Source organism: Salmo salar, chromosome 14 (genome assembly GCF_965601325.2).
Source record: "Salmo salar chromosome 14, fSalSal1, whole genome shotgun sequence".
NCBI classification, from domain to species: domain Eukaryota; kingdom Metazoa; phylum Chordata; class Actinopteri; order Salmoniformes; family Salmonidae; genus Salmo; species Salmo salar.
Genome location: NC_138304.1, coordinates 28,093,174 through 28,118,541, shown reverse-complemented (window position 1 = coordinate 28,118,541; position 25,368 = coordinate 28,093,174). Strand labels below are relative to the sequence as shown.

Sequence of the window (25,368 nt, the reverse complement as noted above, 5' to 3'; positions counted from 1 at the left end):
AGTTGATAGACAGACAGACCCAAGATGACTCAAAGCTGTAATTGCTGCCAAAGGTGAATCAACAAAGTATTGCCTCAGAGATGTGAATACTTAAGTAAATTAGATGTTTTGTATTTCATTTTCAATAAATGTGCAAAAAAATTAAACGTTTCCACTTTCATTATGGGGTAATTTGTGTAGATGGGTGAGACAACAAAATGTGGAATAAGTATTTTGGGTCTGAGTACTTTCTGAATGCACTGCATTTGCATATGTAATGCACATTTATCTGGACACTGGATGAAGTCAGCCTAAATATTTTTGTTTCATTTTGTTAAGACACTCCAGGACTGGACATTTTGTAGATTGTGGATAAATACTTTTTCATATTTCTATCTGTAAAGCGCCAAAAAAAGTGTGCAAAATGCATTTTAGGTGGATTTCTTGGAAAATGTCATCTAGAATAAAAATTGGACAACATCAACAATTCCCTATGTATAAATCTGGAGAATACGTCTAAGGATAACCCCACAACATGGTGTATGCTGATGCTTCTGATGATGAGGAAAAAGTCAGACTTTCTGGAAATGTCAGTTGAAGACAAGTACACTGAATTTAGACTACCAAACACCTATTTCGACACAATCACCATCTCTTCAAAGTACGTTACTACATATAGTCCCGTTTGTAACATTCTCTATGAAATGGACCTTTACATGATGTGCGATTCAATGCAGTTAGCTTAGAAATTATGGATGGATGTCCATTTAAAAGTGCTTACAATTCATGACTTATGTAGTATGATAAATTAACGAAAATATACATTTATCAACTGACTTTTTTGTTGAAAATACTAAGATTAATAAATCAAAATATGTGATAGTAGATGCAAAAATGTAATCTTAGCCTGTGATGCCTGGCCTTAAAAGTAGTCAGTCCCAATCAACTCTAGTTATCAACATTAACTCCAGGGAGTGTATCACTCTGTTGAGGGTAAAGATAACTCCAGTAGAGTAGTGATTTAAACTCCTTGAATTACTGTGTATACTCCTCTTCCTATATATCACGCTCTTCCTTTCCATAATAACACAGTTTACATACACTTAGGTTGGAGTCATTAAAACTAGTTTTACAACCACTCCACACATTTCTTGTTAACAAACTATAGTTTTGGCAAGTCAGTTAGGACATCTACTTTGTGCATGACACAAGTAATTTTTCCAACAATTGTTTACAAACAGATGATTTCACCTATAATTCACTGTATCACAATTCCAGTGGGTCAGAATTTCACATACACTAAGTTGATTGTGCCTTTAAACATCTTGGAAAATTCCAGAAAATGATGTCATGGCTTTAGAAGCTTCTGATAGGCTAATTGACATCATTTGAGTCAATTGGAGGTGTACCTGTGGATGTATTTCAAGGCCTACCTTCAAACTCAGTGCCTCTTTGCTTGACATCATAGGAAAATCAAAAGAAATCAGCCAAGAACTCAGAAAAAGAAGTGTAGACCTCCACAAGTCTGGTTCATCCTTGGGAGCAATTTCCAAATGCCTGAATGTACCACGTTCATCTGTACAAACAATAGTACGCAAGTATAAACACCATGGGACCACGCAGCTGTCATACCGCTCAGAAAGGAGACGCGTTCTGTCTCCTACAGATGAACGTATTTTGGTGCGAAAAGTGCAAATCAATCCCAGAACAACACCAAAGGACCTTGTGGAGATGCTGGAGGAAACAGGTACAAAAGTATCTATATCCACAGTAAAACAAGTCCTATATCGATATAACCTGAAAGGCCGCTCAGAAAGGAAGAAGCCACTGCTCCAAAACCGCCATAAAAAAGCCAGACTACGGTTTGCAACTGCACATGGGAACAAAGATCGTACTTTTTGGGAGAAATGTCCTCTGGTCTGATGAAACAAAAATAGAACTGTTTGGCCATAATGATCACCGTTATGTTTGGAGGAAAAAGGGGGAGGCTTGCAAGCCGAAGAACACCATCCCAACCGTGAAGCACAGGGGTGACAGCATCATGTTGTGGGTGTGCTTTGCTGTAGGAGGCACTGGTGCACTTCACAAAATAGATGGCATCATGAGGCAGGAAAATTATGTGGATATATTGAAGCAACATCTCAAGACATCAGTCAGGAAGTTAAAGCTTGGCCGCAAATGGGTCTTCCAAATGGACAATGACCCCAAGCATACTTCCAAAGTTGTGGCAAAATGGCTTAAAGACAACAAATTCAAGGTATTGGAGTGGCCATCACAAAGCCCTGACCGCAATCCTATAGAAAATTTGTGGGCAGAACTGAAAAAGCACGTGCAAGCAAGGAAGCCTACAAACCTGACTCAGTTACACCAGCTCTGTCAGGAGGAATGGGCCAAAATTCACCCAACTTATTGTGGGAAGCTTATGGAAGGCTACCTGAAACATTTGACACAAGTTAAACAATTTAAAGGCAATGCTACCAAATACTAATTGAGTGTATGTAAACTTCTGACCCACTGGGAATGTGATGAAAGAAATATAAGTTGAAATAAATCATTCTCTACTATTATTCTGCCATTTCACATTCTTAAAATAAAGTGGTGATCCTAACTGACATAAAACAGGGAATTTTTACTAGGATTAAATGTCAGGAATTGTGAAAAACTGAGTTTAAATGTATTTGGCTAAGGTGTATGTAAACGTACGACTTCAACTGTATCTCTGAATTATAGGCTACCCGGAATGATTATGTTGAGTTGTCGGCACTGTTATTTTCATTACTAATGTGCTATTTCAAGGAATTATTTTGAACATAGCCTACTACTGAAATGACATAACTTAACATGTATAGATAGTTATAATGTGCTAACAACATCTACTGCGTTGCAGTCTGCAGGCCACAGCTTTTGGCCTAGTCTGTATACAGAGGTGAATACTACAAGGTGTTAGGAATAATAGTCTCATCCTGTACTTCTTCCAGTGCCATAGAATAATCACTAATGTGCAGGACAATTCAAATTTAAATGTTTAATTTGTTTTTGCCTCAGGTTTTCATCCATTATCCATGAGTAATTTAGTCAAACAGTGGATGCACACACTTCAAAGAAATCTACACTAGCCTACTCAATCTTGACTTTTTTACCTCATCAGATCATTCAACTTGTCCGAATTATATACTATATGACTAGAGAAGTCCTTTGTGTTCAAATGTTAGGAAATTAAAAATGACGGATGTAGGCCTGTCTGTCTCACTGAAGCAAACCTAATATGTAAAATACACCTACTGTGGGAGTGAATGGATGAATGTTAATCTTCGAAGTGTGATTATCTCTTCCCTGTGCCTCTGTCAACCACTTGTATGACCTGATTTGAATAGAAATCTAATGGCATTTTATTTTCTGGGGATATTATATATTGTTTTTTCCCACACCATTGCTCTGAAACCCCACTGTATGGCGATGTGACAGACAATGCAACCTCAGCATCAATGATTCATACTTGGAGATGATTTTCATTACATGAAGCTTACGATTTTACTCACCTCTTCAAAATGTAATCCATACAGGTTTCCCTTCTGGTAAAAAAATGTCATATATATTCACTCACACTGGGCTTTGAACCTTTTCACACCACATTACAAATTAATTTCCTCCTGCCTATAAATATAAAGCTCTACTTGTTTTCCTCATGTGTGTTGCATTATTTATAGCAGTAAAAGGGGAGGAAAATCCAAGCCATAGAATGTGGAACACACAGGCTCACATAATACTCCTTTAGAATTCCCTAGAGATACTCACTGATTCTGCAGTGTACAGGGAGGTCATGTTTTCTGCTAGCCTTATAAGGGAACAAGGGCTACACAAGTGAACATAGTAAATGGAGAAAGGTTAAGTGCAGCAGAAGCTCTGCAAGCGTATCTTATCTGACTATAATATGAAGTTGTGCAAAACAAACTGAGGCTGAATAACTCTACCCTAAATAACATGGAGATTAAATGGAAAACAGAAGATAATTAACTTTATTTAATCAGTCCATTCAGAATCAGATCAGTCATGGAAGACAGTATCAGTCAATCCTTACAGGAAATATAACAAATAATGTGTTAATCAAAACAATATGCCCAATGCTAACGCCCTAGATCGGAGTTAATATTTTCTGTGATTTAGAGGAAATAAACATGAGATTTGATCTCTTATTAATCCAAATTTATTTACAAAGCAAACAAATATGAACTTTAATATACAAAAAAATGTTAACACTTCAGCACTTTTATCCCATGTCCAGTTGCAGGTAGTCAGTCAGCCAGGGGAGATATTCAACCACCACTGCAAGACAAAATTATATTAATTAATTGCAAAGTCATTCATATAAAAAGCTATCTCCATTGAGGAACACTGCCATCTATCATCATTGTGCAGTGGTTGATTAACAGTAATACTAGGTGATTATCGATGAATACTTACACAATGATGTTGTTGATTGGGATGTGGATGAGTTTGACGAAGAAACCAATGAAGCCCATGATAGCAAAACCTATCGCTGTGGCCATGGCAATCTTCGAGAACTCTGAATTAGAAAGAACAAAGTTTAATCCGATTTTGCATGGCCAAATTCAGATAGCTGCTACATTACAAAGTTAGGTCAACCAGAAGCTAACAAATCATTAAATAAATACAATAAATGTACAATATTGTTATTGTAAACAATATATGAATTTGGACAGTCAACTGATTAATAAAGCAGAAAAGAGTGATAATGATGTATAATACAGAGAAATATATGCCCAGTCAGTTCAATGCATCTATACTGACACATCATGCTAGTGAGAGAGGCTTCTGAGAATACCTCAAACGTAACTACATTTAATTTCCTGTAAAAGGGTACAGTGTTTGAGTAAGATATCAGCCCTTCACAACAGCCAATCATGTAGAGGTCAATTCATTATAAGGATATCTATGATATAGGATAGATTACCTTTTCTGTCTGGCTTGGTACACCTCTTCACAAGCCTTATCGAGTCCTTCACAAACTGCCGACTGGGCTCCACAAATTGCATTACCTGGTCCATGTTGAAAAGGTTTTTGTCCTACTGGGGGAACAATAAATAAAATGTATAAATTAATGTTTACTTAGCAGCCTATATACATAATACAGTATAAGCTTTTAGAAGAAAAAAAAAGTGTTTTAGGTAGCCTATTACACCAGTGTAACCCTCCAGTCCCCTAAACTTCAGCCTTGGGTAAATGTTTCAAAACACTGATTTGTAACAATGTTTAACATTTCGTGAAGACAATGTAATACTCATGTTACATTGTAGCTGATAATGCTACTCTGCCAATGAAAGTTATATAACATTGTAACGACTGTTCTTCTTAATACAAGGTAAAGATATTACAATGCGCGACTTGACGCAACTTTAAAATAACACTATTAACAGAACAAAAATACATCCGTAAATTAATCTGATAGGGCAATTCTAGTTGACTTACCGGAGTTTTCTGAATACTTATTTTTGTGACTGCTCTGTGTAAAGACCACGTATGTTCTAACTCGAAAGCCTACGTCGACTTCGTGTAAATGCGCATGCGCAAAAGGTTAACCCGGACGGGATTGGGAAGTATGACGCAAACTCTTGATGCAAGCAAACAGGAAAAGTGGCGCAATGTAAACCGTTTTTGGTTGTCACTAGCTATATCGTAACAAAAATATTCTGAAAACAAAACGTAGCCTTTTGGTCTTAAGGTTAGGAGTAGGCATAAGGTTTAAATCGGATTTTAAAAATAAATTGTTGAAATAGTCGGGGTTTATGACTGTGGCAACTTGCGACAACCATTTTTTTGGTATAAACCTTCATCTCTTGACTGGGCTACAAACCTATACTTATTATGAATAAACTAACGTTAATGCCTAGGAATGGTTAGGCTACATGCTCCCCTGATAACCTCAAAATGGAGACGGTTGCTGGTGAATGCTCAGTAATCGAACCTGACGAGAGTGGGGATGATAAAGCCTATTGTACCTGCTGCGACAGGTGTGAAGTCTCCCGAGCCTCACCACCCGAGATGATTCTGCCCCAGTGGGAGAACGATTTTAGGAGAAATTGGATCCCTGCTTTTTGGCCACCAATATGTTACCAAGCCAGGTGGAGGAGATGTAAAGTATGCAGAAATTGATCTTCCGCATTAATACGCATGCGCTCAAACATAACCCGGATACAATCTCTGCCACCATAATAGCAAGCGTAGGGTGTGGTTTAAAATTGGCCCACCGTGCCCGTGATAATGTCGAATGTCTTAATGATGTAGCCTACATCTGTGAACATAATGCTCAAAAAAAAGAAAGGGCATTATTAACTGTTTAAAAACAATCATTTTATTGTGGTAAGCAGTTAGTGTGAATACAATTAAAATCCCCTCCTGTCCAGATAGGATTTTTTTTTTAAATCAACATAACATATTTTTTAAAGGTCCGCCCTCATCCAGACACAGTTAAATCAAATATAGATCCACTTATTTATTCCCCTATAATGTATGGAAATCCATTTCTAGACGCAATCATTCAAGCATAGGCATTGAAGCAGTACGCGATTGATTGCAGTCACTCACTCACTACATAGCAGCAAGGTACTGCAGATGGCTGTCTTATTTCACAACAGTGGCAGCAGTTTCAGAAAACCCCTTATTCAAGACCTTGAGTCATTGTTTCTATACATGTCCAGTACAAAAGGTTCTGTATACACAGACCTCGACTTGGGCCGGAGCCAGAGCCAGAATAATGCAAGGGCTTACCGGGGCTGAAGCCCCTGGGTCCAGGCACCGGCAGCAAAACAAAAGGGGGCACAGAGGCAGCAAAACAAAAATAGATAATAATACATATATACAGTATATATATATATATATATACACAATGTGGGTAACTGGGGGGCCATGCCTTGACTGGGTAATTGGTTAATAAAAATATGATTAAAATAAATGCATAATAAATAAATGTATTTTTTTTGTATTTTTTTTATCTAACCACAGGAGCCAGCTCTCAATGTTCAAAATACACCAGAGAGCATAATTTAGCCACAGAGGATCAATAGTTAAAAAAACAACTGTTGATTATATTTTATCACAAGTGCATACAGGTAACTGCCGAAATAAAGGAAACACCAACATAAAGTGTCTTAAAAGTGAGCTGCCAAAACAGTTTAAATGCCTTGAGCTGTCCAGAGCGCTGTACCTGCATCCACATTTTTTGGGAAATGGGTACCAGCTCATCTATAAAACATAGTGGTCTATCACCGGCCCGGATTCACACACAGCATCAAAAAAAGGTTGATCAAAGTGGAATGAAGGTGGGATCTGCATTGAATAGCAATGAAGCAATGGAGGCTGGTGGGAGGAGCTATAGGAGGACGGGCTCATTGTAATAGCTGGAATGAAATGTATGGAATGGTATCAAACATATGAAAACCACATGTGCGTTCCATTGATTCCATTCCAGCCATTACAATGAGCCCATCCTCCCATTGCTCCTCCCACCAGCCTCCACTGTAATGGAGTGGGCATTCATATCTTGATTCCGCTTTGTTCAAGTTTATTTGCCGCTATTCTGTGAATCCAGCATGCCAGCCTAGTTCACATTACATAAGCACTCTGTTAAGTTGCACTGAATGTCATGTATTTCAATGGAAACGTCCACAACAGAGTGAAAATGCACCGCCACCCTGTGGTTGAAGGCTCCATAGCGAGACGAATGGGGCATACTAAAGCCAATTTATGCTTGGTCCAAAAATGTGGTCGGAGGCTTCGTATGGAGGGTGTGACGCAGTTGCTGAGCCCCCGGAGGCATGCAAAGGCCAAATCAAGCTCCATAATACATTGCAGTGTGCCTCCCAAATTTTGTACAAGGCTTTGCATTTACTGCGATACGGCCTCAGCAGAAGTCAGGGCATTTATACTTCTTGCCTTCGCTGAGCAGAGCTGTTGTGAAGGAAATTGTCAAGGAAGTAACTTTGTGTTAATACCTCCCGCTCCCACCTACCGTCAACCAATTGTGTCAATGAGGAGCTAGCTATACAGAGCCCTCTGCAATGTTACAAAATTTGGGAGCCACACACTGATGCGGTTTGGAGCTCATTATGACCTCCAGAGGCTCTTCAAATGTCACCCCCTCCATACGGAGCTTCCAACCACATTTTCAGATCAAGCATAAATTGGCTTTTTACGGAGCTCAATTGGCCTCTGCATTCCTCCAGAGGCTCCACAATTGTGTTGTCCTCAGTCCAACCAGAGGCCGTTGAAGAACAGGAAGTTACCAAACCACAGAAGAAAATGAAAATATGTTTCTTGAATGAAAAGGTCATATTCTGCAATCTCCCCAAATAAATACGATCTCTGATGAGAGACAGGCTCTCCTCCATTTTGTGTTACAAACACTTCACTTGTCTTTTCAGTGGCGGGGCAAGACTCAGTGAAATAAAAATGTCACGATGTAAATGGAGCAGAGTGAAATTTGAAATTGCACAGATTGAGAATGTGTCAGCCTGAATGTGCACATTGCGCTGTTCCAAGTTATCAAATTAGGGTTCTTATGGTCACGAAAATCCCGGAAAAGTCATGGAATTTTAATATTGTGTTTTGCTTTTTAAATATATTATCAATGTCTTAAAAGGGCAATCAGCAGTTGCTACATTAGTTTATGGACTGGCTACCCATTGATTTTTGACGAATATAATTTATAAATTCCTCATGAGCTTATTTCAACTGTCGTACCCCATAAGAACCCAAAATACACTTATTTTACTCCAATGTTTGTAAACAAAGAAAATGTAAACAAACACTATGCAGCCTCAACATAGTTAAAATTATAATTTGGATATCATGGGTGGTCAATCCTTGCATCCATAGCTATATCTATGAATTTGAGAGTGATTACATTTCTCCAGCCCCTTCCCTCACCTTTTTACCGAACCATGGGCAGGGAGGCCACGTTGTTATTGTTTCTTCTGCTGATTGCAGCTTTAAAAATCGACATAGCAGCCATGATCAGAATTAGGCCAACCCTTCAGCGTGTTTCTGTGTGCTGTGTATCATCTGCGTGTGTGCCAGTGAGAGTGGGGCGTTGGCCGAGAAGAGAGAGAGAGACCAACCAAATCATGAGAAAACAAAACGAGAATTACTTGACACATTAGAAAGAATTAACAAAAAAACTGAGCAAACTAGAATGCTACTTGGCCCTAAACAGAGAGTACAGAGTGGCAGAAAACCTGACCACTGTGACTGACCCAAACTTAAGGAAAGCTTTGACTATATACAGACTCAATGAGCCTTGCTATTGAGAAAGCTACATGCACACTGCCCACAAAATTAGGTGGAAACTGAGCTGCACTTCCTAACCTCCTGCCAAATGTATGGCTATATTAGATACACATATTTCCCTCAGATTACACAGACCCACAAAGAATTCAAACACAAACACAATTTTGATAAACTCCCATATCTACTTGGTGAAATACCAGTGTGCTATCACAGCAGCAAGATTTGTGACCTGTTGCCACAAGAAAATTGCAACCTGTGAAGAACAAACACCATTGTAAATACAACCCATATTTATGTTTATTTATTTTCCCTTTTGTACTTTAACTATTTCTACATCATTACAACACCGTATATAGACATAATATGACATTTGAAATGTCTTTATTCATTTGGTACTTCTGTGAGTGTAATGTTTACTGTAAATTGTTATTGTTTATTTCACTTTTGTTTATTATCTACTTCACTAGCTTTGGCAATGTCAACATATGTTTCCCATGCCAATAAAGCCCTTAAATTGAATTGAGAGAAAGAGACATTTCAGCATCAGGTAACCTATAAAACAGCTAAACTCAACTGGCGGACCGTGGTCCGGGTCCGGACCCAGAGAAGTGTCAATCCGTACCGGACAACATTGCATTGTGTCACGTCCTGACCAGCAGAGGGAGTAAGTGTATAAGTTTTGGTCAGGGCGTAGCAGAGGGAGTTGTGTTTTGTATGTGTGTCTATGTCCTGTCTAGGTTGGGTTGTTCTATGTATAGTTAATTGGGGGGACTCCCAATTGAAGGCAGGTGTGTTGTGTTGCCTTTGATTGGGAGTCCTATATTAGTAGGGTGTGTTTGTCTGTGTGTTTGTGGGTAATTGTTTGTGAGCACTGCTGTTTTAGCCTGCCACACTGTTTGGTCGTAAGTGTTGTTTATTGTTTGTTTTTCCTGTGGAGGCTTTTTTGAGTTTTTTCATTAAAAGAATGAGTATCCACATACCCGCTGCATTTTGGTCTTCTCTCCACTACGACGTCCGTGACACATTTTGCTATATAAAAGTACATTATTTGTTAGACAGCTTTTTAAAAAATCAACCGGGCGCAGCGGTCTAATTTAGCCATCCGATTTAACTCAGCAACCTCTCTCGAAGAAGAAGAAACGCCCACCTTCTAGTGCCCCGTCTAATCCAATCGCATGGTTATATGCAAATACCAGAGGCCGCGTCTTACCCAATCACATCAATCCAAATATCCTCTGCGGAACCTTGGGACAAGCAGGCAGTAAGAAACAGAAAGATTTGACCGCGGTTCAACTGTTAATATCAGACATAGAAGGAGCTTCGTTACCAGTATCTTTGTTAAAAAATTAAAAAGTTAACTCTGAAAACCGTATATTCAAAGACGAGTGGACGGAACAGTAATTATTCATTCTCCCCACAATTAGCACAAAACCAATGTGCCTGATATGCAGCGAGATTGGCACTTTTCACAAGAGCTACAATGTTAAGCGCCATTATGACACCAGGCATATTAAATTCGATCAGATATATCCCCTGAACACGGAGGTGTTAACAAACAAGACTAACCAACTCAAATCACAATATGAGAGGTCCTTACCAATCAGCCCAACAGTCCTTCCCTGACAGCCCAACAACATGCAATGGAGTGTTCACTGAGGATAGCCTGGGTTTTGGGAAAACGCCCAAAAACATTTTCAGATGCTGAGATGGTAAAATGATGCATGTGTGGAGTTGCTGACAACTTCCTTGAAGGTAAATAAAGAGATTAGATAAGGGAAAAGATCAAACAGATCCCACTGTCAGATTCCACAGCAATGAGGAGAACTGAAATATTGGCTATAGATTTAACTTCACAATTCGAGGCCATTCAGAATGCACCATGCATTTCATTAGCTGTGGATGAATCAACAGATAACACTGATAATGCCCAGCTTCTGGTGTTTGTCAGATTTTATAATGAAGCAAAGAAGGAATTCTGTGAGGAGCTGTTGGGCTTAACACATCTAGAAGCACACACACGGGAGAGAATATCCATGAGGCCATCAAAGGGATGCTGACAAAAATGGGGAGAGATCTGAAGTCAGTGGTCTCCATCACCACAGATGGAGCTCCAGCCATAATAGGAAGAGGGAGGGGACTGGTTGCACGTTTTAAAGATGACCACCCTGACCTGACATTATATCACTGCATCATCCATCAATCTGTCCTGTATGCCAGTCTGGGAAAATAGTATTCTGCGGTCGTGACAACGATGATGAAACTGATCAACTTTTTGAGAGCAACATCATCCCTACAACATCGCCTGCTACGAGGCATTCTGACAGAGGCCAATGCCAGTTTTGATGACTTACTACTAGCAATAATGTCAGATGGCTCAGCAAAGGCAGGGTTTTGAAACGCTTATAGACCATTTAGGAGGAAATCAAAACTTTCTTATCAGAGCAAAAGAGGCAACTCAGTTTTCTGACTTTTTGGAAGATGAGGAGAAGATTAAAACAGTTGCTTTTCTGACAGAGATTACATCACATCTTAATCAACTGAATGTTAAGCTGCAGAGACGGTTAAACACAGTGTGTGATATAATAAGAGCAGTCCAGGCTTTCCAGAATAAATTGGAGCTTTTCAAGAATGATCTCCAGGGAGAACTTGTCCACTTCCCCAATCTTCTGGTGCAAACGCAGGGAGACAAAGACGTTCCCAACTATGTAGATTTCATCCAGAAGCTGATTGATAACTTCAAGGCTCGCTTTGATGACTTCACTGTTGGAAGAGAACTGCTGCTGCCTCTTATTACATTTTTCTATTTATTCTGATTTATCAGGGGGTGCTGCAGCCCCCACAGCACCACTACTTCCCACGGCTATGCTGGGTGAGATGGTTTAATTAAAAAGGCATTAATCACAACGCTGTTGGTTGGAGCAACAATAAACCCTTTATTGCTCCTTTACCTTGCATCACAGAAGCTGGGCATTATCAGTGTTATCTGTTGATTCATCCACAGCTAATGAAATGCATGTGACAAATGTGACAAAGTTGTCAGAAGCAAAACAGATCTTCAGATGGGTAGATGTTACATCACATAAATGAAGTTGATAGAGCTGCAAGAAAATGTGACTTTGAACGTGCAGGCTGGTGATTGTGACCCTGTCATTTTCTGGGGAAAGATGGTGCCTGCAGCTGATGTCCCTGTGCTCAAGAGACTGGCACTATACATCCTGACCATTTGGCTCCACAAACAGCTGTGAATCAGCCTTCTCCACAATGAACTTTATTAAAAACAAATACCTCACCTGGCTCACCAATGAACACCTGCACCAGTGTCTCAGAGTGGCTCTCACACCATTTGTGCCAAAGTTCAATGCATTGGCAGGAGACAGAAAGTGTAATTTCTCTCATTGATGCAATGGCAAGGCCCAGAGTGACTTATATATAAATATTGCATGGTCCACAGTGGTATTCTGTGCATTCAGATTATGTTTGTTAAACCCTCCTTTGTTCTCCAGGAAACATGCCTTTGTTATAATAATAATACAAAAAATTCATTCAAGGCCTATGTACAATGGTTCAGAGTGCACTTTTTGCATAGACAATTATCCAACCACTTTTGTTCTTTAGCAATGTTGATGCAATGTTAAACGTTTAAATTCAAAAGAAGTTGTAATTAATTCAAGTTATTAGTCTCATTTAATTTATTGAATGTATTTAATGAACATTTTCTATACCGACATGTTTCCTAAGTCGTAGACAACTATGTTTGTTACTAAGCCATACCACAGCGCTGATAGAGGACGATATCCCTCCGGACCTTTGCCACCTAGGATATTTGTGTCACTGGACCTTCTCAAATAGTAGTTGAGCACCCCTGCTATAAAATAATGATAGACTAGCTACACTGAGTGTACAAAACATTAGGAACACTGTCCTAATATTGAGTTACAACCCCTTTTACCCTCAGAACAGCCTCAATTCGTTGGGGCATGGAATCTACAAGGTGTCAAAAGCGTTCCACAGGCATGCTGGCCCATGTTGACTCCAATCCTTCCCAAAGTTGTGTCAAGTTGGCTGGATGTCCTTTGGGTGGTGGACAATTCTTGATGCACACGGGAAACTGTGTGTGAAAAACCCCAGCATCGTTGCAGTTCTTTACACACTCAAACCAGTGTGCCTGGCACCTACTACCATATCCCTTTCAAGGGCACTTAAATATTTTGTCTTGCCCATTCACCCTCGGAATGGCACACATAATCCATAGCCGTGTTCGAATACTCATACTAACCATACTATTTATGACTTAAATTGAGTATGTAGTATGCTTATTGGTCATAGTATGGATAAAGTTAGTATGTCAAAAGTTCCTGGATGTCGTACTACATTCGCCAAAATACGAAGTATACAAGCAGTGGATACTATTTCCGTGCTTTTAGGGCCCATAATTAAATTCTTCAGAAAATGGGCGTGGCTTCACAATGTTTTCAGATTTGAAGAAAATGGCGGAAAATATGCAGCCGAAGCCTGACAACAGCAGATACAAATTCATTGTGTTAACTAATTATTACAAATGTTAAGAACATGTTGAGCAATGTAATAAAGTAATGACTTTTCAAATAAGTTACATTACACGTTATCTTTGCTGACTATTTGTTTACTACGCTATCCTTACGAACCGCATAAACTCATCAAAAAAAGAAATGTCCTCACTGTCAGCTGTGTTTATTTTCAGCAAACTTAACATGTGTAAATATTTGTAAGAACATAACAAGATTCAACAACTGAGACATAAACTGAACAAGTTCCACAAACATGTGACTAACAAATGGAATAATGTGTCCCTGAACAAAGGGACACATTGGCACTCCAGACTGAATTTACGAACACACCCGAAGTCATAAAGTATCTACCTAGTAATTTGTTATTCTAACAAGAGGTTGCAAAGCAACAGCATCAACTTCAGGTAGACAGGCGTAGCTCTAGTACGCTCAACTGAAAGGATACTGTTCGTTTACAGTATACTAAAATGAACCAATAGTATAATTAAGTATGTAGTATACAGTATGTTAGTATGGGTATTTGAACACAGCTCATGTCTCAAATGTTTCAAGGCTTAAAAAAGGATCGGACCCTTTTTTCAATTTTCGCATAAAATGACATACCCAAATCTAACTGCCTGTAGCTCAGGACCTGAAGCAAGGATAGGCATATTCTTGATACCATTTGAAAGGAAATACTTTGAAGTTTGTGGAAATGTGATAGCTACTGTAATGAATATAGGAGAATATAACACAAAAGATAATACAAAGAAAAAAACATTTGTTTTTTTGTTCCATCAATTTCAAACGCAAGAGAAAGGCCACAATGTATTATTCCAGTTTAGGTACAATTTAGATTTTGGCCACTAGATGGCAGCATTGTATGTGCAACGTTTTAGACTGATCCAATGAACCATTGCATTACGGTTCAAAATGTTGTATCAAGTTTGCCCAAACGTGCCTAATTAGTTTATTGATACATTTTCAAAGACATAACTGTGCACTCTCCTCAAACAATAGCATGGTATTATTTCACTGTAATAGCTACTGTAAATTGGACAGTGCAGTTATATTAACACAAATTTAAGCTTTCTGCCCATATCAGATATGTCTATGTCCTGGGAAATGTTCTTGTTACTTACAACGTCATACTAATCACATTAGTGCACGTTAGCTCAACCGTCCTGGGGGGGGGGGCACCGATCTTGTATAGGTTAATGTCTTGTGCAGGCTTTTGTTCGAGCCCCACTCTAACACACCACATTCCCACTGGGCACACACTTGAATCAACGTTGTTTCCACGTCATTTCAATAAAATGATGTTGAACAGATATTGAATTGACGTCTGTGTCCAGTGGGATTGTAGCCTAAACATCAGCTGCTCAACAGGACCTTGATAAGCAGACGCGAGTGTGTTTCAGGGCTGGATCAAAAGCCTGCACACCCAGTTGCTTTCCAGATGGAGAATGTTGGCTAATTTGCTCTGTCCAAATGCTCATGTAGGCTACATAGAGATACCAGCAATTATTGGTCATGGTAATTTTGTTAAAAGTAACGGAAAAGTCATGAAATTCCATCTGTCAAACTGAGTATGAACCCTTAACACTGAATCATCAGGTCTCTATAGCATAGGCTAATGCCATTTGGGAATTTCTGTGAACATAGTCTAATGGACCAATTTCATCCCAAGTCAAGCTCTGCGTATACAGCATTCATATTCATAGTATGCATAGCATAACAATAGTATAACTATAGATACCATAGTATAACCTACTGTGTAAGAATTCAAGGCAAGCACTTTTCAAACAATTGACATATTCTAGCCTATCTATAATGATATTCAAGGATGATGTTCAGTCCCATGTTAGCCCAAGCATTTGGCAGCTGAGTTCCCATAGTTTCTGAGCCATCTCATCATCCCTGGCAGCCCTGGTACAGCTGGAGGGTTTACAGTCACTGTGAACAATGCAAATACAATTCAGTAACAAATAAAATGTGTATCATATACTAAATATCTTATGTAAACCTATGATTTATCTAAAATGTCACTGTGGTCTAAAAAACAATTCACTTCATTGTGTGATTTCACCTGTAATATCCACCGCTCTCTGTCTCCAGCTCTGGCTCCACAGCACAGTAGATGGAGGTCTGGGCACCTTGTACAATAGTTTTGGTGAAAGGTCTGACAATCTTCCAGGATATCAGCAGGGCTAAATTCATGTGTCTCTTTAGCTCAGTCCTCACTATACCTGGGTGGACTGCATAAACTGTCACTCCAGTGTCTAACAAAGGAAAAATGGAAGTAGAGAATCAAACCTCTTTTAAATAGTGCAGGCATCACATATTACCTTTTATCTTACTGAATAAGCACAAAATAACAAGATTTAGGGGAATGGATCGACAATCTCATAAAAAGGTCATTCTTAGATGTTTGAAAAAGAACAGCAGTGCTAGAAAGTTTATTAGTGAACAAGATAAGGCGTTCTAAGAAAAGTATTATCTTTAAGCTAGCCAATGCTGCAAAACTTCTATGATGCAAAGCCAGCCAATCTTGCAAAGCTTCTATCATAAACCACAGTGTTTTCAATGCAGTTTGTTTTGCTTGCCCAGGTCCACTGATAATGTCAACACCAATATGGGAGAAAAAAATTGTAACACAAACCCTTTAGTCTCTTAGCCAGGGACCGTATACTCAGGATGTTGGCTAATTTGCTTTGTCCATATGCTCTTCTGGAGTGGTAGATCCTCTCACTGTTGATGTCCTCTAGCTGGATCCTACCCCATTTGTGAGCCATGGAGGACAGGTTGATGATTCTGGCTGGTCTGGATCTCTTTATCAGATCAATCAGCAGGAAGGTGAGCAGGAAGTGACCTAAAAGACATGATATTCTAACATGCTACTCTACAGTAGATTACTTGTACAATGTATTACTGACTAATATTTTCATAGGTTAAGAACTATAGATAATATATAATTTCACCCTATTTGAATCTCTTCATTTGTGTTAGGTTGCTCTGTCTCACCCAAATGGTTCACTCCAAACTGCATCTCAAAGCCATCTGCGGTCTTAGAGTATGGACACATCATGATCCCAGCATTGTTGATAAGAATGTTCACTTGTTTCTCCTCTGAAAGAGTATTTCCAAATAAAAATAGTAATTACTGAAGTTAAGACTGATTGTGTTTTGTATTATATTCCATATCGTATTTCTACATTAGACAAAGTCCTCACATTGAGATTATAAAGAGATTGGATGAGTGACAAGTCTCTACTAACCCCTGTTGATTAACTCTGCAAATTCTCGAATGGACTTTGTGTCGGACAAATCCATCTTTCTGGTCACAATGTTGGGGTTTCCAGAGTTCTCAATGATCTCTCTCTGTGCCGCCTCAGCTCTGCCCAAGTCTCTGCAGGCCAAGATTATCCTGCCCCCTGATGATTATAGAAAAATGTCAGAGTATATGTCAAGTATGTACAGTATATGTCAACAAACATGCATCATGCTACCCATCCTTTCACCACAACATGGTGGTACATGTACTGTATAATAACATGGTGGTGCAAGTGTACTTACCTCTCTTTGCCAGGTCCAGTGCTGTCTCTTTGCCAATGCCAGCATTGGCTCCAGTAATGATAACTGTTTTGCCATCTAGTCTTTCACTAGATGACCACTGACCACAGAGAATATCTCTAGAGAAACATAGAAACACGTGTGATTGTGAGCAGATACAGTAAAAAGGACATATGTTGCTAAATCAGACCTGGAATAAGTAAAGCTTTTAAAATGGTTTTGATACATTTCAAATAATACTTTGGAGGTGTAACCCCCCTTAATTATGTTGTATCACTATCCTACATACTGAGCTGGCTGATGATGTACAATCAATGCAGCAACTTGAGCCAAGTAAAGCAACATTCACATAAGCCAACAACAGAATGAGTAGATAGTAGAGCATGCACAGCCTACCTTATTGTATAAATGTTTGACATTCTAGAGCTGATGGCCGCCACACAGACTCCCTACCGTGTTGTCTCACAGCATGTCCTTTCTCAAAAGAATTACACTAGTTGAATTGCTGATCGAGTAAGTGTGTAGTGTATGCTATGTTAGAGTTGAGAACTGGATTATTGTAGTGGGTGGGATTGGGGTTGTAACAACTAATCCTAGATAATCTGCTAAAGTTCTGTCACATGATCCAATCAGGATCAGCAGGAGCCTGTGCATATAACCATTTCAATATATATCAGCAATTCTTGAAAACTACTGAGCTCTGATTTTAGACTGCATGCTGAATCAATATATTTTTTTTTTAAAGAAAGCAAAATAATACTATTTTGAGAACATTGAGATGACAATGATACTGAAAAGAAAATTTTCACAACGTAACATATTGTACCATTGATAACGTACTACGAATGAGAAAAGTTAATTCATATTGTTTCGACCTATAAACGCAACACTCTTAAAACTGGAAAGGTTCAAGTGAATACCAGCTAGAAGGAATGGTTATTTGAATGAAGAGATTTGTACTAATATCCCGTGGGCAGACTCTTCATGTACAGCTGACCAATTTATGCAGGATTTTCCTTCTAGGTTAACCGAGATTAGGGTTGTACTAATCCTGAGACCAACCTCAAAAGAAGTAGAGGCAAAACAATCAATTTTTTATTACAGTCAGGAATGCAGAGGGACAATAAACATATATTTGTATGTAGGAATATTTGTCATTATTTATGAGAGTTATGTCGTTTGAGCTGAAGTTTAGGGCATTAACTATTTAAATAAACATGCTTCTTATTGTTGGATAGTTGAATAAGTACAAAATATGATTAATAAACTGATTAAATTGATCAGAAGATACTGCTATTACTTTCCAATGTTATTCTTTTGTAGGTTTGTCTCTCCATGTCATTTGATGACAAACAAGACTATTACAGCATCCAATAAAAAATTGTATTAGATCTAGCCTATTGTAGACAAAATATTAAATAAATAGTATCTGGACTTCCCTAGTTTAGTTAAAAACCTGACCAAGAACACCATCTAGTGGTTAACATTACATTTACATTTACATTTAAGTCATTTAGCAGACGCTCTTATCCAGAGCGACTTACAAAATGGTGCATTCACCTTATGATATCCAGTGGAACAACCACTTTACAATAGTGCATCTAAATCTTTTAAGGGGGGGGGGGGGGGGTAGAAGGATTACTTTATCCTATCCTAGGTATTCCTAAAGAGGTGGGGTTTCAACATAATAGCTATAGTGTTTTTTTTTCTCAAATCAAGATCATAGTTATAGTTCAAATCAACTTTTATTTGTCACATACACATGGTTAGCAGATGTTAATGCGAGTGTAGCAAAATGCTTGTGCTTATAGTTCCGACCATGCAGTAATATCTAACAAGTAATCTAACCTAACAATTTCACAACAACTACCTTATACACACACACAAGTGTAAAGTAATGAATAAGAATATGTACATAAAAATATATGAATGAGCGATGGCCGAACGGCATAGGCAAGATGCAGTAGATGGTATAGAATACAGTATATACATATGAGATGAGTAATGTAGGGTATGTAAACATTATATAAAGTGGCATTGTTTAAAGTGGCTAGTGATGAGTCAGTATGTTGGCAGAAGCCACTCAATGTTAGTGATGGCTGTTTAACAGTCTGATGGCCTTGAGATAAAAGCTGTTTTTCAGTCTCTCGGGCCAGCTTTGATGCACCTGTACTGACCTCACCTTCTGTATGATAGTGGGGTGAACAGGCAGTGGCTCGGATGGTTGTTGTCCTTGATGATCTTTTTGGCCTTCCTGTGACATCGGGTGGTGTAGGTGTCCTGGAGGGCAGGTAGTTTGCCCCCCGGTGGTGCGTTGTGCAGACCTCACTACCCTCTGGAGAGCTTTACATTTACATTTACATTTAAGTCATTTAGCAGACGCTCTTATCCAGAGCGACTTACAAATTGGTGCATTCACCTTATAATATCCAGTGGAACAACCACATTACAATAGTGCATCTAAATCTTTTAAGGGGGGGTTAGAAGGATTACTTTATCCTATCCCAGGTATTCCTTAAAGAGGTGGGGTTTCAGGTGTCTCCGGAAGGTGGTGATTGACTCCGCTGTCCTGGCGTCGTGAGGGAGCTTGTTCCACCATTGGGGTGCCAGAACAGCGAACAGTTTTGACTGGGCTGAGCGGGAACTGTGCGAACAGTTTTGACACGAGGCGAGCAGGCCAGAGGTGGATGAACGCAGTGCCCTTTTTTTGGTGTAGGGCCTGATCAGAGCCTGAAGGTACGGAGGTGCCGTTCCCTTCACAGCTCCATAGGCAAGCACCATGGTCTTGTAGCGGATGCGAGCTTCGACTGGAAGCCAGTGGAGAGAGCGGAAATTTAGGGTTGTGGGCGGAGCAGTTGCCGTACCAGGCGGTGATTGTGCATCTGTAAAAGTTTGTGAGTGTTTTTGGTGACAAGCCAAATTTCTTCAGCCTCCTGAGGTTGAAGAGGCGCTGCTGCTGTATGGGTGAACCATTTCAGTTTGGCCGTGATGTGTACGCCGAGGAATTTCAAACTTTCCACCTCCACTAATGTCCTGTCGATGTGGATAGGGGGCTGCTCCCTCTGCTGTTTCCTGAGTTAAATGAATCCCAAAGAAACAAATAAGTAATAAATATGCTTTACACCTCATTATAAACTGGGTGGTTCGAGCCCTGAATAATGATTGGCTGAAAGCCATCTCATACTGCAGGTATGACAAAACATGTATTTTTGCTGCTGTAATTACATTGGTAAACAGTTTATAATAGCAATAAGGCACCTTGGAAGTTTGTGGTATATTGCCAATATGCCACGGCTAAGGGCTGTATCCAGGCGCTTCGCGTTGCATCATGCTGAATACTTGTTTCTGATTGTCTTGAAGGACATTCTTGACTGGAGCGTGCATTATTTCCCTAAAACGCACGGTATGATTGTAATGCTGCATTTGAAAGCAAAAGTCGAATTGAATACGTTATTGGCATTGTTGAATTTGGTTTTCATATGGCAAGAATCTAGGACTGATGGTTTGGTTAGCCAAACTAGCAAGTCTGTTTGTTTGGTTACCACGGCAACTACTGTAGCTCTCGTATCTTGCTAGCCACTTCAGTGATGTTGAACACAATTACCCGCAAATAAACACATTTCGAGCTGCAAATGTGTTAAATTATAGCCATGGTATAAAAGGGATAATCAACTCGGGGCTCTATACGTTCTCTGGAAAATAATGCTAACCCGTCGTGGAACACACTGCATTATTTCCCATAGAACGCATAGCTCCTCGTTGATTAACACATGCGCTGTAGAATACGCGTTTCTGATTGGCTATAACTGCATTCTAGAAAATACTTTAAGTAAGGGATAGTCAACGAAGGGCTATATGCGTTCTCTGGAAAGTAATGCACGACGTGGAAGGTGTGTTCCACCACATGCTAGCGGAGAAAAATACTGAAAGAGAAAACATGTAAAAATTAACTACAGCCATTGAATTATACCGTGCAAAAATACTGTGCGTTATAGGGAAATACTGCACGCTCTAGAATGACAACAATTGTTGTTGTCCTTGTCTACCTGGCTAAAATGCTTGCTCGCTAGCCTAACTTCCATTACCGTCTCCATCAAGCTACATATTGAACTTCCATCCTCTCAGGTCGGGGGCACAACAATGTAGGAATTAATGGTTGGATCAGAATCATTGGCCAGTACGAAGAATTAAGTAAAACCACAAGTCCAAATCCCTAGCTCCATCCATGGCTAATTGAGGAAAGTGCCAATTTTAGCTAGCCACCGGAGGACAACAACACAACGAGATGCAACAATTCAAGTTGTTTCTGTCAATGATGTATGCTCTCAATGCGATTTGATAGGAGTGACGCCAAAATCCAAGCTGGCTTCCCTTGACACTTTTCTTTGGTGCGCCAGGACCATAAACAGTTGAGCTTGCTCAGTTTAGCTCAACGCTGATTGGCATTTTTTATTTATTGTTATTATCAAGCGAGGCCAATTGCTCGCTGGCTTCCGTTACATTCAATGCTACGGGTGCCAACAATGTCATACTTGTTTGGACCAGACAGCATCAGATAGATGGCCTACACGTAGAGAGACAGAGGGGCGCGGTTTCGCTCGATCATGTGTCAATTTATTTTGCAGAACTTGCGCACTCAACGCAACGCGATTTCTCCTGAGACACATTCAGCCTCTTGCAAATTAAAGGAAAATTATGAAACACAGAGAGACTAAATTATTTTATTTTAGATTGTTTTGGGGGGAGCCTTGCTTCCCTTGAGTCCATGAATACAAGCCACTGTGTATAAGCTAATTCATACTCTGTCATCTTTAGCTTACAAGAGAAGGCACCCAGTCGTTCGTTCCATTACATGCTGACTAGACCGGGCATGCGCGTGTGTCCACTTGCGCCATCGTGAGCATGTTTATTTTGTCCATCCACACCAGACCAGAACCGGACACACAGGTTGAAATATAAAAAAAAAAAACTTTGAACCAACTATATTAATTTGGGGACAGGTCGAAACACATGGAACATTCATGGTCATTTAGCTAGCTAGCTTACTGTTGCTAGCTATTTGTCCTGGGATATAAAGAATGGGTTGTTATTTTACCCAAAATGTACAATGTCCTTTTTTTCTGGATCTTTATAGAATTTGACAATTAATCCACAGATAAAAAGGGAAACCTAGTTAGTTTCTAGTAATCTCTTCTCCTTCAGTAGTAGTAGTAGTGTTCTTCTTCTGTGGACTTTATATGTCGGTTGGCAACCAACTTTAAGGTGCATTACCACCACAAACTGGACTGTAGTGTGGACCTCAGTTCATCTTCCAATCACCCATGTGGGTATATGCTCCTAAAAACCAATGAGGAGATGGGAGAGGTGGGACTTGCAGCGCGTCAAGCATCTAGCGCCTGGCTACACAGACGCTCGTGAGCAGTTTAGATGAAATAATTGAATAACGTGTCAATTTATTTAGCAGAACTTGCGCACTCAACGCGAGCAGTGTGTTCAGCATGTTACATGCTGACTAGACCGGGCACGCATGTGTCCACATGCTCCATCGCACGCATGTTGATTTTTGTCCATCCATACCAGATGCAATCAGGACATGCGGGTTGAAATAAATATTGGGTTGTTATTTTACCTGAAATGCACAAGGTCAATTTTTTTCCTGGATCTTTATATAATTTTTACCCATTTTGAGTCAGACAAAATCGTGTGTTCTCTACTCTGACAATTAATCCACAGATAAAAGGGAAAACTAATAGTTTCTAGTAATCTCTCCTCCTTCAGTAGTAGTAGTAGTAGTAGTAGTAAACTCATCAAAAAAATAAATGTCCTCTCACTGTCAACTGCGTTTATTTTCATAAAACTTAACGTGTAAATATTTGTATGAACAAAACAAGATTCAACAACTGAGACATGAACTGAACAAGTTCCACAGACTAACAGAAATGGAATAATGTATCCCTGAACAAAAGGGGGGGGTCAAAATCAAAAGTAACAGTCAGAATCTGATGTGGCCACCAGCTGCATTAAGTATTGCAGTGCATCTCCTCCTCATGGACTGCACCAGATTTGCCCGTTCTTGCTGTGAGATGTTACCCCACTCTTCCACCAAGGCACCTGCAAATTCCCTGACATTTCTGGGGGGAATGGCCTTAGCCCTCACCCTCCGATCCAACAGGTCCCAGATGTGCTCAATGGGATTGAGATCCGGGCTCTTCGCTGGCCATGGCAGAACACTGACATTCCTGTCTTGCAGGAAATCACGCACAGAATGAGCAGTATGGCTGGTGGCATTGTCATTCTGGAGGGTCATGTCAGGATGAGCATGCAGGAAGGGTACCACATGAGGGAGGAGGATGTCTTCCCTGTAACGCATAGCGTTGAGATTGCCTGCAATGACAACAAGCTCAGTCCGATGATGCTGTGACACACCACCCCAAACCATGACGGGCCCTCCACCTCCAAATCGATCCCGCTCCAGAGTACAGGCCGTGGTGTAATGTTCATTCCAGCGACGGTGGGTTTGTGCCCACAGGCGAGGTTGTTGACGGTGATGTCTGGTGAGGACCTGCTTTACAACAGGCCTACAAGCCCTCAGTCCAGCCTCTCTCAGCCTATTGTGGACAGTCTGAGCACTGATGGAGGGATTGTGCATTCCTGGTGTAACTCGGGCAGTTGTTGTTGCCATCCTGTACCTGTCTCGCAGGTGTGATGTTCGGATGTACCGATCCTGTGCAGCTGTTGTTACACGTGGTCTGCCACTGCGAGGACGATCAGCTGTCCGTCCTGTCTCCCTGTAGCGCTGTCTTAGGCGTCTCACAGTACAGACATTGCAATTTATTGCCCTGGCCACATCTGCAGTCCTCATGCCTCCTTGCAGCATGCCTAACATTTTTACATTTTAGTCATTTAGCAGACGCTCTTATCCAGAGCGACTTACAAATTGGTGCATTCACCTATAATATCCAGTGGAACAACCACTTTACAATAGTGCATCTAAATCTTTTAAGGGGGGGGGTTAGAAGGATTACTTTATCCTATCCCAGGTATTCCAAAGAAATGTCTCTGCAAAAACAAGTCAATGCTAGCTCCGTTCTTTCCTCGTTGGACCTGCGTTTACAATGTATCCAATTTCAGTTTGTGTAGTTGTTGGTTTGGCTTTCTGTAACTTTGTATTAAGTATGGTCTCTGCATGTGTAGGCGTGTAACAGTGTAGGTTCCGTCCCTCTCTTCGCCCCAACCTGGGCTCGAACCAGGGACCCTTACACACATCAACAACTGACACCCACGAAGCATCGTTACCCATCGCGCCACAAAAGCCGCGGCCCGAAACCCTACTTCAAGTCTCAGAGCGAGTGACGTCACTGATTGAAATGCTATTAGCGCGTACCACCGCTAACTAACTAGCCATTTCACATCGGTTACAGGCGCATATTGCGTCACGATTGCAAGGTGTCTCGGCCAGATAGCTTTTCCAAGTTCTTCTTCTTCTTCGATTTGGTTTAACGGCGGTTGGCATCCAATAAATGTTGCATTACCGCCACCTACCAGACTTTTAAAAATATTTTTTTATCCCTTATACTTTGCTAAAAAAAACAATAATAATAAACAAATACCCTACCATCTAACACTACACTCACACAAAGGAAAACACCATACTCCACTATTTAAATGTATTTAGTCGTACTTCAGGCCAACAGCCTGAAAGGATGGAACACCACCATTTAACACACCCTGTAACTCTTCTGACGTCATGTCTCGCACATCCAAATACCTCTCTGCAACTGCCACCACAACCTCAATTTTCTGTGACTTATGTTCCATCCCTGCAATACAGTTGATAACCATTACTATAAATGCTAAAAATCCAATCTTACCGGAATATATAGCACTTGTTGGGTTATCCCGCTGTACTGGTACAGATCTACTTCTTACAACACTCCTCTCAGGATCCCTTCCACTTGACCCATCTTCTTCCACTTTCCACAATGCT

The 25,368-nt window shown here is 40.1% G+C and overlaps 2 protein-coding genes across 5 annotated transcripts; both read right to left on the bottom strand.

The window, feature by feature from the left end:
- Positions 1 to 3,972: 3,972 nt before the first annotated feature.
- Positions 3,973 to 6,180, bottom strand: LOC106569220 (protein transport protein Sec61 subunit gamma). Of its 4 annotated transcripts, none has more exons than XM_014140367.3 (4): positions 5,997 to 6,180; positions 4,952 to 5,063; positions 4,441 to 4,543; positions 3,973 to 4,302 (listed from the first exon to the last, which is right to left on the bottom strand). In XM_014140367.3, exons 2-4 carry the CDS (start codon positions 5,043 to 5,045, stop codon positions 4,293 to 4,295), a joined length of 207 nt encoding a protein of 68 aa, XP_013995842.1. In that variant the 5' UTR covers positions 5,046 to 5,063; positions 5,997 to 6,180; the 3' UTR covers positions 3,973 to 4,292. The 4 variants fall into 4 exon arrangements, with proteins under 4 accessions (XP_013995842.1, XP_013995839.1, XP_013995838.1 ...); XM_014140364.3 differs by having other exon boundaries at positions 4,952 to 5,066; positions 5,997 to 6,171; XM_014140363.3 differs by lacking the exon at positions 5,997 to 6,180 and adding an exon at positions 5,467 to 5,737 and having other exon boundaries at positions 4,952 to 5,066.
- A 7,796-nt stretch (positions 6,181 to 13,976) lies between these two features.
- LOC106569221 (retinol dehydrogenase 12) lies at positions 13,977 to 17,962 on the bottom strand. Its single transcript, XM_014140368.3, has 7 exons — positions 17,778 to 17,962; positions 17,385 to 17,500; positions 17,087 to 17,242; positions 16,833 to 16,937; positions 16,471 to 16,680; positions 15,898 to 16,090; positions 13,977 to 15,764 (listed from the first exon to the last, which is right to left on the bottom strand). The coding sequence occupies exons 1-7, from the start codon at positions 17,798 to 17,800 to the stop codon at positions 15,662 to 15,664; spliced, it is 906 nt and encodes a 301-aa protein (XP_013995843.2). The 5' UTR covers positions 17,801 to 17,962; the 3' UTR covers positions 13,977 to 15,661.
- Between the last annotated feature and the right edge of the window lie 7,406 nt (positions 17,963 to 25,368).